The 13626-nt window shown below is 37.0% G+C and overlaps 2 protein-coding genes across 7 annotated transcripts in view; both read right to left on the bottom strand.

Annotated features, from left to right (window-relative positions):
- Nucleotides 1-4262, bottom strand: part of LOC107722820 (coiled-coil domain-containing protein 74B-like) — a 5008-nt gene extending 746 nt beyond the window's left edge. Inside the window, exons 1-5 of one of the 2 annotated variants that reach the window (XM_016531306.1) lie at nt 4107-4262; nt 2681-2728; nt 2460-2577; nt 2102-2312; nt 1933-2033 (exon numbers count right to left, since the gene is read on the bottom strand). In XM_016531306.1, the coding sequence (XP_016386792.1) occupies nt 1933-2033; nt 2102-2312; nt 2460-2577; nt 2681-2728; nt 4107-4221 (593 nt within the window). In that variant the 5' untranslated portion in view covers nt 4222-4262. The remainder of the gene's footprint in view (nt 1-1932; nt 2034-2101; nt 2313-2459; nt 2578-2680; nt 2729-4106) is intronic. The other variant, XM_016531307.1, reaches the window with a different exon arrangement.
- A 376-nt stretch (nt 4263-4638) lies between these two features.
- LOC107722816 (sphingomyelin phosphodiesterase 4-like) overlaps nt 4639-13626 on the bottom strand; it is a 13719-nt gene continuing 4731 nt past the window's right edge. For 2 of the 5 annotated variants that reach the window (XM_016531292.1, XM_016531293.1), the window contains exons 10-20: nt 13062-13133; nt 10450-10539; nt 9452-9600; nt 9170-9260; nt 8927-9027; nt 8547-8710; nt 8265-8470; nt 7897-8127; nt 5558-5689; nt 5342-5470; nt 4639-5206 (exon numbers count right to left, since the gene is read on the bottom strand). In XM_016531292.1, coding sequence (XP_016386778.1) covers nt 4868-5206; nt 5342-5470; nt 5558-5689; nt 7897-8127; nt 8265-8470; nt 8547-8710; nt 8927-9027; nt 9170-9260; nt 9452-9600; nt 10450-10539; nt 13062-13133 — 1704 coding nt within the window. In that variant the 3' untranslated portion in view covers nt 4639-4867. The remainder of the gene's footprint in view (nt 5207-5341; nt 5471-5557; nt 5690-7896; nt 8128-8264; nt 8471-8546; nt 8711-8926; nt 9028-9169; nt 9261-9451; nt 9601-10449; nt 10540-13061; nt 13134-13626) is intronic. The other 3 variants (XM_016531294.1, XM_016531295.1, XM_016531296.1) reach the window with 2 other exon arrangements.

Below are 13626 nucleotides of genomic sequence, written 5' to 3'. Positions count from 1 at the left end.
AAAAAAACTAATTTCACTGTTTTTTGATCCTGACACAAAATGACCAGCTAACATTAATTGATTAATCATATCAGCAGCACATGTGAAAGTGTGAATGAGTACTAGTCAGGTTAAATCACTATCATACTAATTAGATTGTAAGAGCAGACTGATTGCTGTAAAAGGAGGGAAGAAGCGCTTCCAATCATTGTGTTCTTGTTAGCAATGGTTACCTCTAAAGAAACATGTGCAGCCATCATCGCTTTGCATCAAAATGGCCTCACATGCAAGGAAATTGCTACAAAGAATATTTCACCTGAAATAACCATTTACCGGATCATCAAGAACTTCAAGGAGAGAGGTTCGACTGCAGTGAAGAAGTCTTCAGGACGTCCCAGAGTGTCCAGCAAGCGCCAGGACCGTCTCCTCCTGAGGAGTCAGCTATGAAATCGTGTAAGCACCAGTGCAGAGCTTGCTCAGGAATGAAAGCAGGTTTGTGTGAGAGCATCTGCACGCACAGTGAGGTCAAGACTTTTGGACAATGGCCTGGTGTAAAGAAGGGCAGCAAAGAAGCCACTTCTCTCCAAGAAAAACATCAAGGACAGACTGAAATTCTGCAGGAAGTACAAGGATTGGACAGCAGAAGACTGGTGCAAAGTTATTTTCTCTGATCCCCTTCCGACTGTTTGGGACATCTGGAAAATCGATTGTTCGGTGGAGAAAAGGTGAACGCTACCATGAGTCTTGTGTTGTGCCAACAAGCATCCTGAGACCATCCATGTGTGGGGTTGCTTTTCAACCAAGGGAGTGGGCTCTCTCATAATTCTGCCCAAAAACACTGCCATGAATAAAGAATGGTATCAAAACGTCCTGCAAGAGCGACATCTTCCAATGATCCATGAGCAATATGGTAATGATCCGTGAATTTTCCAGCATGATGGAACACCATGTCACAAAGCAAGAGTGATAAAGAAGTGGCTCGAAGATCATTACATTGAAATTTTGGATCCATAGCCAGGCAACTCCCCGGATCTCAATCCCATAGAGAACCTGTGGTCAGTCCTCAAAAGGCGAGTGGACAAGCAGAAGCCCACAAATTGTGATCAACTCCGAGAACTAAGGCAAGAATGGATCGCCATCAGTCAGGATTTGGCCCAGAAGCTAACATCCAGCAAGAACTAATAAGGCAAGTCAAGATCGCCATCAGTCAGGATTTGGCCCAGAAGCTAATATCCAGCATGCCAGAGCGAATTGCAGAGGTTATGAAGAACAAGGGTCAACACTGTAAATATTGACTCATATTTTTTTGCCAATAAAAGCCAACTTATGATATGCTTATCATTGTTTTTCAGTATACGATAGAAACATGTGGGAAAATAATCTACAAATACTGAAGCAGCAAACTTAGCAAAACACAAAATTTATGTCACTGCCAAAACTTTTGGCCATGACTGTATCTCAGAAAATTTGCTCCAAACGTTGTGAAGTCATTCTCGGAAACTTTTTTTCCATAATGTAATACATACATTTTAAAGTATGTATATCGTATTTTTTTGTGTTTGTAATTTAAAGTAAATAATTATACAAAATTATATTTATTCATGTTTACAATAATACCTAAAATCATCATGGGAAAGTAATGAGACTAGTGGTGTGACACTTCTTCACACAGGGCCATGTAGTTTTGGATTTTGTTTTCCCTTAATAATAAAAACCTTCATTTAAAAACGGCATGTTGTGTTTACTTGTGTTATCTTTGACTACTATTTAAATTTGTTTGATGATCTGAAACATTAAAGTGTGACAAACATGCAAAAAAGAAATCAGGAAGGGGGCCAACACTTTTTCACACCACTGTATATATAAAATCAAAGGAAATGGTGAAATAACTGGGACATTGTCTTGTCAGGCTTTCTGAGATGCGAAAATGGAATGTAGTGATGAAGAAGTTACCTTTTACCATCAGCAAGATAAGCCTTTGTCAAAATGTAATTCTCTGCAGTTATTTTCTTGTTGAATACAATATCTTTGAGAACAGCTTTCACGCGTAGGATCTGAGAGGCGACAAATTAAAATGGATTATATAATATATTGAGAGACATTAAGAAATATATGATCTCACCTCCTGGGACTGCAGGCTGTTAGCATTGTACAGCTGGCGTATGATGACCTCACATTCCTGTAGGCTGGGAGGTCGAGGAGCCTGAGATGGACTACACTGGATCATTAGAGGCTGTAGAGAAGTGATGAACCCTGCTTTGGCTTCTGAAGGAGCTTCTGTTCTGTCGGCTGTGATGGAATTTGATCTGGTTTCTCTACATTGTAAATGACTGCTGTAGGTATGAGAAGAATGTTACTAATCTATGTATCCCCTTTCTTCTTTATAATAATAATATTATTGAATAATAATTATATAAAATAATTACAAATTAAAATAATATTAAATAATAATAATATCTTATATGCAGTTTTGTAAGCACCTAATCTCTGTGGCTTGTGGTGAGCAGGTTTCCTCCAAAGTCTGTTCCAAATAGTTCCTTCTGTCTCTCTGGAACTTGTTGCTCTCTGTATGGTGCTTACAGATTCTACGGCTGGATCCTGTCATGGAATTTTGGTGCAAGTTAAACATGTCCCAATATATCTGTATTGTGTACAGTGGTTTTGTTTGAGAAGATGTGAGAGATCAGAAGTGTCACTCAACCTTTACTGCTCGACTTTGGAAGGTCCATTATCAGCTTATACTGCAACTCTGTAACCACAATTACATCAAAAATACACAATGGAGAATGATGTTTAATTAATGATGTATCAAATTTAATGTATGTATGTGTCACGATTACTTTGTTGAATATTTCTCAGAATAGGTTTATTTTGAAAATCATTAGCTTAATTTCTTGAAGCATTGACAGCCAGAAACCTAATGAACTATTTCAACTTGTGCACAGGACACAGTCACTTTTTGTGACAATGTGCCCCATTATATGGGATAAGCTGTTACAATGGGAAAACTTTTAAAGATGCTGATTTCTATTTTAAAATTATGGCATTTTCAAAGGCATATCAATATAAAAAAATACCTTATGGTATATTTAATGGCTTTTACGTATATAAAAAAATAATGAAATTGAAAATGTCAAACAAAATATCAAACTATTGTTTTGTCCAACTGAAAACAGTAAATAACGGTACAAAAATTACAACTAATGAAACATTTGACAACTTAACCCAACCTGACATGTATGTTAACCCAAGAGCTAGAACTCAACTGACTCAAATATCGCATTTGTGACAACAACTAGCCCCGTTCTTCCCTACCATCAGCAAAACTGTAATTCTTGTGCATTTCTTCCAGGTTGTTGTAAGCAAAATACCATTAAATCTGGTATCCCAATCTTTTGACAGTCAGAAACAAAACACCAAAAACGTTTGTCTGTGTAATCTGATACTTTGCCACCCACAGAGGTTTCAAACGCCATTCTTTCATTTTCCTCATTCAGCAACTCGACGTCACCAGGCAACCTGCACTACTGTTTCTGCTCTGATACACTTGGCAGCAGGCGCCCGTCCTCAATAAACCTGAAAATGCACATTCTGTCATTATTTACTCAACCTCGTGTTGCTCCAAACCTGCATGACTTTCTTTCGCAGAAAAAAAAGAGATGATTACAGCCTCAGTCTCCATTCACTTTCATTGCAACTTCCCTTACAGTGAAAGTGAATGGAGACTGATCCGTCATTCCGCCTAACATTTCATTTGTATTTCAAAAGAAAGAAAATCCTACAGGTTTTAACAACATGAGTGTGAGTAAATGATAACAGAATGGGCTGAACTATTCCCTAACCGATACATTTAAGCAAGCAGAGAGATTATAACAGCAAAACAGGCAACATTAATTAATCGTATCACATTTTCAATTAAATTACGTAAAATACAATAAGAATGATAAAGTTTGTTGTAAGTGCACGGACAAATACTATCTATAAAACACAACAAAAATATATAATAGTTGCACACTAGTTAGCAACTAATAGAAACACACTAACACTAATTGTCCCATTAGTGTCGTTCATTAAAAGGCCCAACATTATTTCTGTAACATGTAGAAGGAAATGTAACATAAATGTACCTTTATTTTCCCGTTTTAAACTATCTATTTCACCGTGTAATTTCTCCAGAGTTTCTCTGTGCTGCTTTTGTATGAAGTCAATATTCCTCTGCAGAGAAGCGACGAGCGCATCCATTTCGCTTCCCTCACTGATACTTTAACGTCACATGCGCCTACTTGCGGATGACGTATCACTACCAAGTTGCGTCATAACTCGTGTTTTACCCGAAATCTTAAACCTGCTTTAACACGTTGTCACGCGTATTTGTGGAGAGCGGATTTGTTTACAATGACTGTCCACTCCTCCTCTCCCACTGGAACTTTTAATATTGTAGTGGCTGCTATGGTAACAGCACTACTTCCTCGAATATTGCTGGGATATAACAGATTTAGGTCAATTCAGTAATTCACAAAGTGTAGAATTACCTGGAGAGCTGATACACATCCGTGTTTCTATAGCAATCTAAATCCAGTACACAAATTAGACATTATGTCCTTTTAATGAGTTGTGCAAACTTTGGATTGTTCTGACAGTTACATTGGCAAAAAAAAATACACCATTATAAATGAACTTAATGACTGAAAAGCTGGATTAACCACCACTCACAGATTAAAGAAAAACACTGTGCATTAGATATGACATTCCCCGTTCAATTTTTGTCATTAAATGTACCAATACACTTGCAGTGCAAATACTGTATATAAAAACCTTCATGCACCTTGGAGAACAGGTTGCTAGAAGTTTAGTATTGACATTAAAAAAATAAAATATAAAAAAGGCATCATGAATCTTTATTTACTGAGTCTTTAGTTTTTCCATGAAGAAAGTTCAACAGGAGCTCATATAGAAAGCTGACAATGAGAATGAGTCCAGTGCTGGAGAGAACACTGAATGACAGTAGTGCAAACAGCATGTAGAGCAGGAGGAGGATGAGGAGGGTGCGATAGCTGGCCAACACCCGCAGGCTGAGACGGGCTCGCTGAGGACGTTCCCTCATCTGCCGTGTCACCGGACTCTTCCGCCATTGCTCTGCCACTTTTAAGGAACTTCTCAAGTAGTGTCGTCCTATACTGCCCAGGAGGTCCTGTCGAGAACACAGCGCCTCCATGTGGTCTCCAAACTATAGGACACAACCAATATGGTCACATTTGATTGAAGTGAAATGCATGTGCATCATTGCTGCATCAACACATACATTAATAACCATAATGAAGTTTAATTTTGGATGAAACTCTAGGCTACGCAATATTCTTACTCTTGCATTAATAAAGGACGAGATCTGGAACATCAGTCGAACCAAAAAAGCATTTTCGTAGCTCCTGATAGGCTGAAGTTCTGGATCTCCTTGATATTCGATTTCAAATCTGCGAAGACCATTGATGATCTGTAAAATATGAAATCAAATTTGTAGTAATATTGGTATGACTCACAAAATGAATATGTTGAAGAAGATCGCCACACTAAAACTCACCTGCAACCTGCCCAGGTCTGTTAATAAAAGCCCATTTTCACTCGGGATGCAGTCTGGCAGTTGTTTAGATGCCCCTTCATCGTCTACAGATGCCACATTGATTATCAGCTGAGACAGCTGCCCTGCATTCAACTGTACAACATGAAACTAAATTAAAGGTGAAGAAGTGAACTATGTATATTAAAATATACATTAACATTCAAATACTGAGATCTGAAAGATTTATTTTTTTTGAAAGAAAATTAATTCAGCAAAGATGCATTAAATTGATCAAAAGTGACAGTAAAGTAAAAAAAATATCGATATCTCGATATTAATCGATTCTCATTTTTACGGAACGATATCGATTCTTAAATCCCAAGAATCGATTAGTCTAGCCGGTTTTCAGTTAATGGACGGAACGTTGAAGGGCACTTCCCATCCAATATATCGCAATAAGCATTGTGCCTTGGTACTTTTAATATGAAACAAAGTCTCAGATTTCAAATTCTGTCCATTGTATTGCAGTATTCAAACAATAAATGCCGTTTTGGCGCTGTTTAATGTGGAGTGACAGATCGCTGTACAGACGCAGCAGCGCGAGGTGCACGTGAACTGATCATCTCCTCCACATTAATACCAGTTTCAGCACAAAATAAACATGACTACACACCCGAAGGCAAGTTAAAAGAAAGAGTACAACTTGACAATCCGTATCCTGTCTCATGTAATCGCTCAGTCAGTGTTTCAGCCGCGCAAAGACGCCTTGTAAACAATGTCACGTAACGTCACATTTACCTCAGAAAAAACATATGGTGACCATAAACTCATTAGTCAGAAAAATAAACTGTAGAGAGTATTTAATGTTTGAATAAATTCATCAAGTTTTTATGACAGCCACCATTATGTTTATATTTCAAAAAATGAATTGAAGTAGAAATATTATGTAATTGTAACTTTATTATTTAAAAAACTTAATTAAGTGTAATTTTAACAAATCAGTCAATTTTAACCTTCAATTATAGTAATGCATTACCAACTGACTCTCATGTATATTTTACAGCATTAGTTGAGATTTTTTTTCTTTGAAAATTTGGCATGTACTGTACCTGAAATGTATCCAAATTAATGGATATTGAATCGAATCGAAAGCTTGTGAATGAGAATCGAATCGAATCGTGAAATTTGTGTCAAAACCCAGCCCTAGTAAAGACATTTCTAATGTTTCTATTTCAAATAAATGCTGTTCTTTCTGTTCATCAAAGAATCCTGAAAAAAACCAACTGTTTAATGATAATGCGCATTAGAATGATTTCTGAAGGACCATGTGACACTGAAGACCGGAAGTAATGGCTGCTGAAAAATGAGCTTTGCCATCACAGGAATAAATTTAATTTTAAAATATATTAAAATACAAAACAATTATTTTAAATTATTTATATATTACTATTTTTATTGTATTACTATTTGTATTGTATTTTTGATCAAATAATTGCAGCTTTAGTGAACTTAAGAGACTTTCAAAAGCATTTTAAAGGGGTGGTTGATTGCGATTTCACTTTTTTAACGTTAGTTAGTGTCTAAATGTTGCTGTTTGAGCTTACACAATATCTGCAAAGTTATGAAGCTGAAAGTTCAGTGCAAACGGAGATATCGTCTTTTAAAATTCTGGCAGTTTAATGCCTACAAAAACGGCTGGTAGGGACTACAACAAGTTACTTCCCGGGTTCGTGACATCACAAACCCAGATAAACCCCGCCCTCGGGAAAAGGCAGCAAAAGGGGCGAGGCCATGCTGCACTGCTTTAGAGGGAGAGAAAAGTAGGGGTGCACGTAAAAATCTATTCATATATGAATCGCGATTCTGTCTTCTAACGATTCTAATGGATTCACAAGTTTCAAAATCAATGTTCTAAAGCAGCGGTTCTTAATGCTATAATACTGTTCCTCGCGACCCCCTGCTCTGCATCTCTCTCTCTCTCTTATTCAGCTCAGCTCCAACAATGAACTGTTCCAATTATACACTTATTTTCACATATCTATGAGAAGCGTTATGTTAACCAATCAGAGCCCATCGCCTATTTCTGAGGGCGGGGCTTCCTAAGAACAGGAATAGATCAGCCCGTTTCTCAGAGAAGGGACAGAGCGGTGTGGAATTAAGGAAAATTATGTGAAAAATAAGGTTTTTTTTTTTTTTTTTTTAAACAAAAGCATTAACACATGTTAGACTGCACCCCATAAACACAATCAAGCTTAGAAAAAAAACCAGTGAACCACCCCTTTAAGAAATTTTAACCGACCCCAAACTTTTGAACGGTAGCTTATGAAACACATCTTTAATAAAAGCAGTTATAGACTGACCCGGAATATCTGACAGAGGTAGTCCAGTGCTTTGTCCAGGAACTCATGGGTTTTCTTCACACCCTCTCCCATATCATCCATCTCTCCTCCGTTAAAGGTGTTGTTATGATCCGAGGAGCCAACGCTAAACCATGAGAGAAAAGAGTTGTTTGCAGCCATTTCCGTGGAATGATCCGATATCCGTTTAGCCGTCTGTCGGGCTTGGGCGATAATCTGGATGAGCTTTAGCACCTGGAATTGACAGAAGGAATCATGGTCTATAATATCCTTATCTGTTTTCACACCATTCATGATCACATGACTGCTCATCACATGCAGCCAACATTGATTTTAGCACTAATTAGAACTAGCATTAATTGTCAGCTTACATTCTTCCGTAGATCAGGACCAAACATCAGGTTGTACTGGCAGTCCTGCCCTTCCAGGCTGTAAACATGACTTTTGACTTTGAAGACGCTGTCTGTCCCCATTGGCTGGCGGGAAGAAAGGAAGCTGCCACCATGTGAAGGTGTCAGGAAAACACGGTTCTGTCGTTGCAGGATGGCATGCTCTGGCTCCAAGAACAACTGCTCAGCTGGAGATACAAATTCTCAATGATTTGCTCATAATAAAGCAATATATCATATCATAATAAAATCTTTCTCACATACCCTTCTGGATCATCTCTGACAGGTTTGGTTGAACAAAGACTTTGGCGACCCTAAAGACCATCAGGGCGTTTTTGGCATTGACCAAGTCTGTGCGCATGGCTCGATTCAAGAAGCCCTGGAAAAGCTTTGTGTACACAAGCAGATTCTCCTGCACAAATGAGGCCCTGTAAATGACAAAGACCCAGTTGGTAAGCACTGATCTGAACGTCACAAACTGCCAAAACACATTCAATGCTCTCTGTGAAACAACATTTGATGTACACTACCATTAAATTTATTTATATATATATATATATATAATATATATATATCTCACCAACCCCAAACTTTTGAACAGTAGTGTATGTAATCTTTTAACAAGCACCCAATATATAAAATACCATTTATCGGGAACAGTTCTGTTTTGTCCGTCTGCTTGTGTGTTGTTTTTTTCTCCAGTGTATCTCCAGGGCTGGATGTAACTAAGCCATGTCTCTAGTACCTAAACGACAAAACAAACATATTACTTTAAAACACATCCATTTAGCATCATAGCCTTCACTACGTTTTGAACAGTGCATAATGTTTACTGAAAATGTATAAAAGTAGGCTCCAAACATCAGTGTGCACTCAAGGACATTTACCGCTCTGAATGAGGCGTCCAAAGGCCAGTGACCAAAGCAGTGTTGTAGGAAGACATACAGCTTTTGCTGAACAAACCTCTGTACCACCACACTAAGAAAGACAGAGAGTGGAGGCTTATTGACAGAGCAGTAAAACAGAAGACAGCTCAATCAAGTCCCCGGCCCTTGATCGAGCGACTAGCTCCTCTTTATGACATGGCAGCTTAGATTTACAGATGTTTTAGTTCTATAGCCTGATTATCTGGATGAGTTGACAGAGGCTTGCAGGCTGTAAAAACCCACCGCTTGAGCTCTTCCAGAGGACTGCTGTGGGAGTGGGCAGAGGGTGAGGAGAAGATCGACTCCTGCTTCAGACTGCTAGAAAAGGCGTGCAGATGCTTGACCAGAAGACGCACAACAAGGACGTGCTCCTCCGAAGGCGTGAAGGGCTCCTAAGACATCATCCAAACACAAGTCAGATTTTTACCATCTGAGACCCCATTTCTACCTGGTATTAACCGGTTTGTCTGACATTTACATGCAGTAACAGAGAGGTTCATTTAAGGAGCTTGATTAAATCCATTGATTTCTATAGAGTAGTACTGGTAATTCTCAATGTTCTTAATTTCATAAACAACTGGTTAAAAAAAAAAATCTCACAAAAGAAAAAATAAACCCAGAAGTGGCCACACTAAACGCATTCATGACGTCTGTTACTACGAGGTGTAAATGTCATCCGTCTCGTCTATCCACTTTTGATGGGATCATCTGAGATGGATGACAATACCAGGTGTAAACAGGCAGCATATACTGACTGACAACAACACCTTACATGGCATCCACAGTGAAATACGTTATCAAAACCATCTTACTTAGGGTTTCACATATATATAATTGAAACAAGGTATTTTTGAAAACAATAAAACAAAAGATGTCTGAGCAATTTGGATATTCTGTGTAGTGTAGTAGTGTTTGCATAGTTGAAGGCACAAGAACAAACAACCCAAAAAGATACAGATAAATAAAAATAGCAAATCAAATAAAATGTGTTAAAATCTCCATAAAAATAGACACATTTCTCACTACAAGCTCTGAACATCACAATATATTCTAATAATTTAGTAAATCACAAGAATAATTATTAGTCACATAAATTCAATCACACATTATAATCAGACCAAATCTCCCAACTTAAGACTGGCCTAAACCATTAATGTTAAAATCAACCCCTAGTCTAACTCCTATCTAATCTTAAGTTACCTCCAGGAAGCCCGTGGAACTGAATGAAAAGGTAAAAGTACTTGGTATGTGTGGAGGGTCCCAGAGCCTGGTGGGGCGGGGGGTTGGCACAGCATGCTGGACATACTGAGGCGGTACTGCAACAACGCCAGCTGAAGGACCCATCACAAACGGGTGGAGGGGAGGGGAGAGGGAAGAGAGGAACACAGTGGGGGAAGGAAAGAAAGAAAAGGGAAGAGGGGAGCAGGGCAGTGAACATGAGAATAGAAAGGAAAAAAGGATAGAGTGCAATCCAAGAAAAATAGTTGGACATCGGGACCGAAATGGGGGTGTACAAAAGGAAAGAAAGAGACAAATCGATATTGACCACAAAAGAAAAATGCAATGAATATGAAGATGAAGATGATGCAGTCGTCCTTTTCGCAAAAAAAGCAAACTCTAGTGTAATGTGACATGGTTTGATTTTCTAACTGAAATATCGCCAAAGGATTTATTCTTAAGAAAATTACAGAGAACATGGTGTCTAACTACTTTTCTGTTACTGACATTTTATAAAGCAAAACAAATTTTGGAATGATGCTAACTAGAGTATAAACTTCAGAAAACTGTAGAATTGGATTGCCTCAGGAAGCCTGGAAAACGTAGTCAAGGCAACCAAGGAACTGGCCCTTGATTCACAAGAGAATTGTCTGTTTGATGAAGTATGTTATATTACCTTCGGTTTTAGTTTTATCTAATCTCTATGATTTCAAATAAAACCAAATGGAGCTTATAAAAGCAGAAAAGGAGACACTGCATCTAATGTTTTCACCATGAAACACACTGATAGCAGTCACCAATTTACTATTTTTTTTTCTAAATAAATAAAAGTAAAAATGAAATAAATTCAGTCCATGCAAATGGTTTTAATTTTCATCCCTAGAATTTAACAGTTCACCCCCAAAAAATTGTTTACTCATCCTCATTTCATTCCAAATCATTACACTATTACAGATAATGTTCATAATATGGATATTTTATATAAATGTGAAAACTGTTATATTAAATGAAAAATAAAAGTTTTTTTTTTGGTGTTAAAATAAAATACCTGCATAAATCTTCGGAATAACATGAGGGTGATTAAATAATGATTGAATTTTTCATTTTTTGGGTGAACTATTTCTCTAATTCTCAGTAAACTGGTGACTTCCAGTTCATAATCTCCACCACAAAAATGTTAACTAAATGATGCCAGACTTAATATGCTCTGGGCTGACTGGAGGGAGACTTCCACTGATATACTGACTGTAAATAACACACGGACAGGGAAATAGACTCGGAAGCCAGAGACACCAAAAGCTTACATACACCCCACAGCCAAAGAACAAAGACAGAAGACATATCAAGGAGCCAGCGGGCTGCATCATGCAGACTCAAACATTAAGCAATAACTCGACCACTTCAATCACATGCCCAGTGTGTACTATGCTTATTCCGCCCAAATCATCAAACAACAGAGAACAAAATAAATGTGAATTAAAAAGCTGCATTTCTCTTTTATCCCCTTCTATGTTTAGCAATCATATGACATTGGGTTGATTTGAACTGTAAGTCCTTGAGCACAGAGGAAATAAAAATTCATGGCAAATTCAAGTTCTACACAAATAGTTCTCAACCGCAGGGGTCTGAAACCACTAGGGGGCCTCAATAAACTTCAAGATGACCAAATTCACATGAAATACACCAGCAATATGGTTAAAATGCGTTAGCACTGGATAGAGAGGATGATGAAGTACCCAAAACCAGCTACAGAAGACATTAATGTTCGGTTAACATTTAAAATCAAGAGCTTGCACAATCTGAAATTAAGCTGATAACTGGATTAGTAAGAAAACTCCCAAAATTATATTCATAAAAAAAAAAAATATATATAAAACAAAACATGGTTTTCAGGTATTTCTTTTAGAACGGAAGCAGAAGTATATATAGCATAATATACTTTAACCAAACTGTTTGTAGTATACGATGTAGTATATATATGTTATATTCATGTATTGCACAAGAAAATTTAATTTAGTAAATTTTGCAAAACAATTAAAAAAAAAAATGAAATAAGCTGGGACAACTGCAATGACTGACTTATTTTTTTATCAAAATATTTTATATGAACAATTTTAAAATGACTACTAATATCTCAGAAATAATTATAGTTATTTCATGTTGATTCAAGCAATAATAGCTTAAAATGTGATGATTAAAAAAATTCTATTCATTTTATGTCAAATACAGAACATTAGTAGTGTAACAGCACTAGCAATAGCACATTTGTTGAAATGTGAAGGACTAGTTCAGATTCAGCTTTAAAGGGCAAAACTTTGTAGTTTTTAGACTATATCTGTTAGCCATACATTGAGGCCATCTATATTAGCATAGTTCTAAAATCAAATTCCAATATTTTCAATTCCCATCATAAAAAGCAAAAATGCAAATATTGACACTCTAGCTATAAATGACAAAGGGTATATTTGTAGACATAGCACGTGTGTCATTCACAGAGGGAGAGGAAGTGCATAAGTCAGGGTGGGTGTCGTGCAGCAGTCCCTATGCAGTGCGGGGGTGAAGGGTTGGAGCCAGCCAGCCGTGCGCAGAGGAGGAAGGGAGTGTGTAGGTCTGAGGGCCCGGATCACATTCTTACCTTCACCTGAGGAGACTGCAGCTTCTGGTACATCTCCAGAGAATAGTGATGGAGCCACATCTCCACAAACACCTTTAGAAACACACACAACCATGAAGTTCATGCCAAAACATGAAGTAAACTCATCACGAATGACAATTAAGAATAGTTAACATCTGTTCTAGGGCTGCAGCTATCGATTATTTTAGTAATCGAGTATTCTACAGATTATTCCATCGATTAATCGGATAAGTACTTTTTCTTTATTAAAGAGCAATACTAAATATACAAGAGATAATAAGATAGGTCTCTTAAAATAAACAACTAATTTGTTTTCTTTTTAGAAAAATTTACATTTTTATTGCTGAAATTGCATACATTAATAACCGTGAAAACTAAACCCATTTAATGTATTTAATTGCCAAATTGCATTCAAAATGCAAATACAAATATATCAATAAAAAAATTAAATAAATAAAAATACAAAAATCTATTTCACATTACTTTAAAAAAGGTAAACAGTACAAACTAAAACTAAGGCATAAATAAAAATAATAGTAATAAAAATAATAATAATAATACCTAA

This window comes from Sinocyclocheilus rhinocerous, unplaced genomic scaffold, assembly GCF_001515625.1.
Source record: "Sinocyclocheilus rhinocerous isolate Xijiao unplaced genomic scaffold, SAMN03320098_v1.1 scaffold1055, whole genome shotgun sequence".
NCBI classification, from domain to species: domain Eukaryota; kingdom Metazoa; phylum Chordata; class Actinopteri; order Cypriniformes; family Cyprinidae; genus Sinocyclocheilus; species Sinocyclocheilus rhinocerous.
Note: the sequence above shows the minus strand (reverse complement) of the source record. Positions and strands in the feature narration are given on the sequence as shown.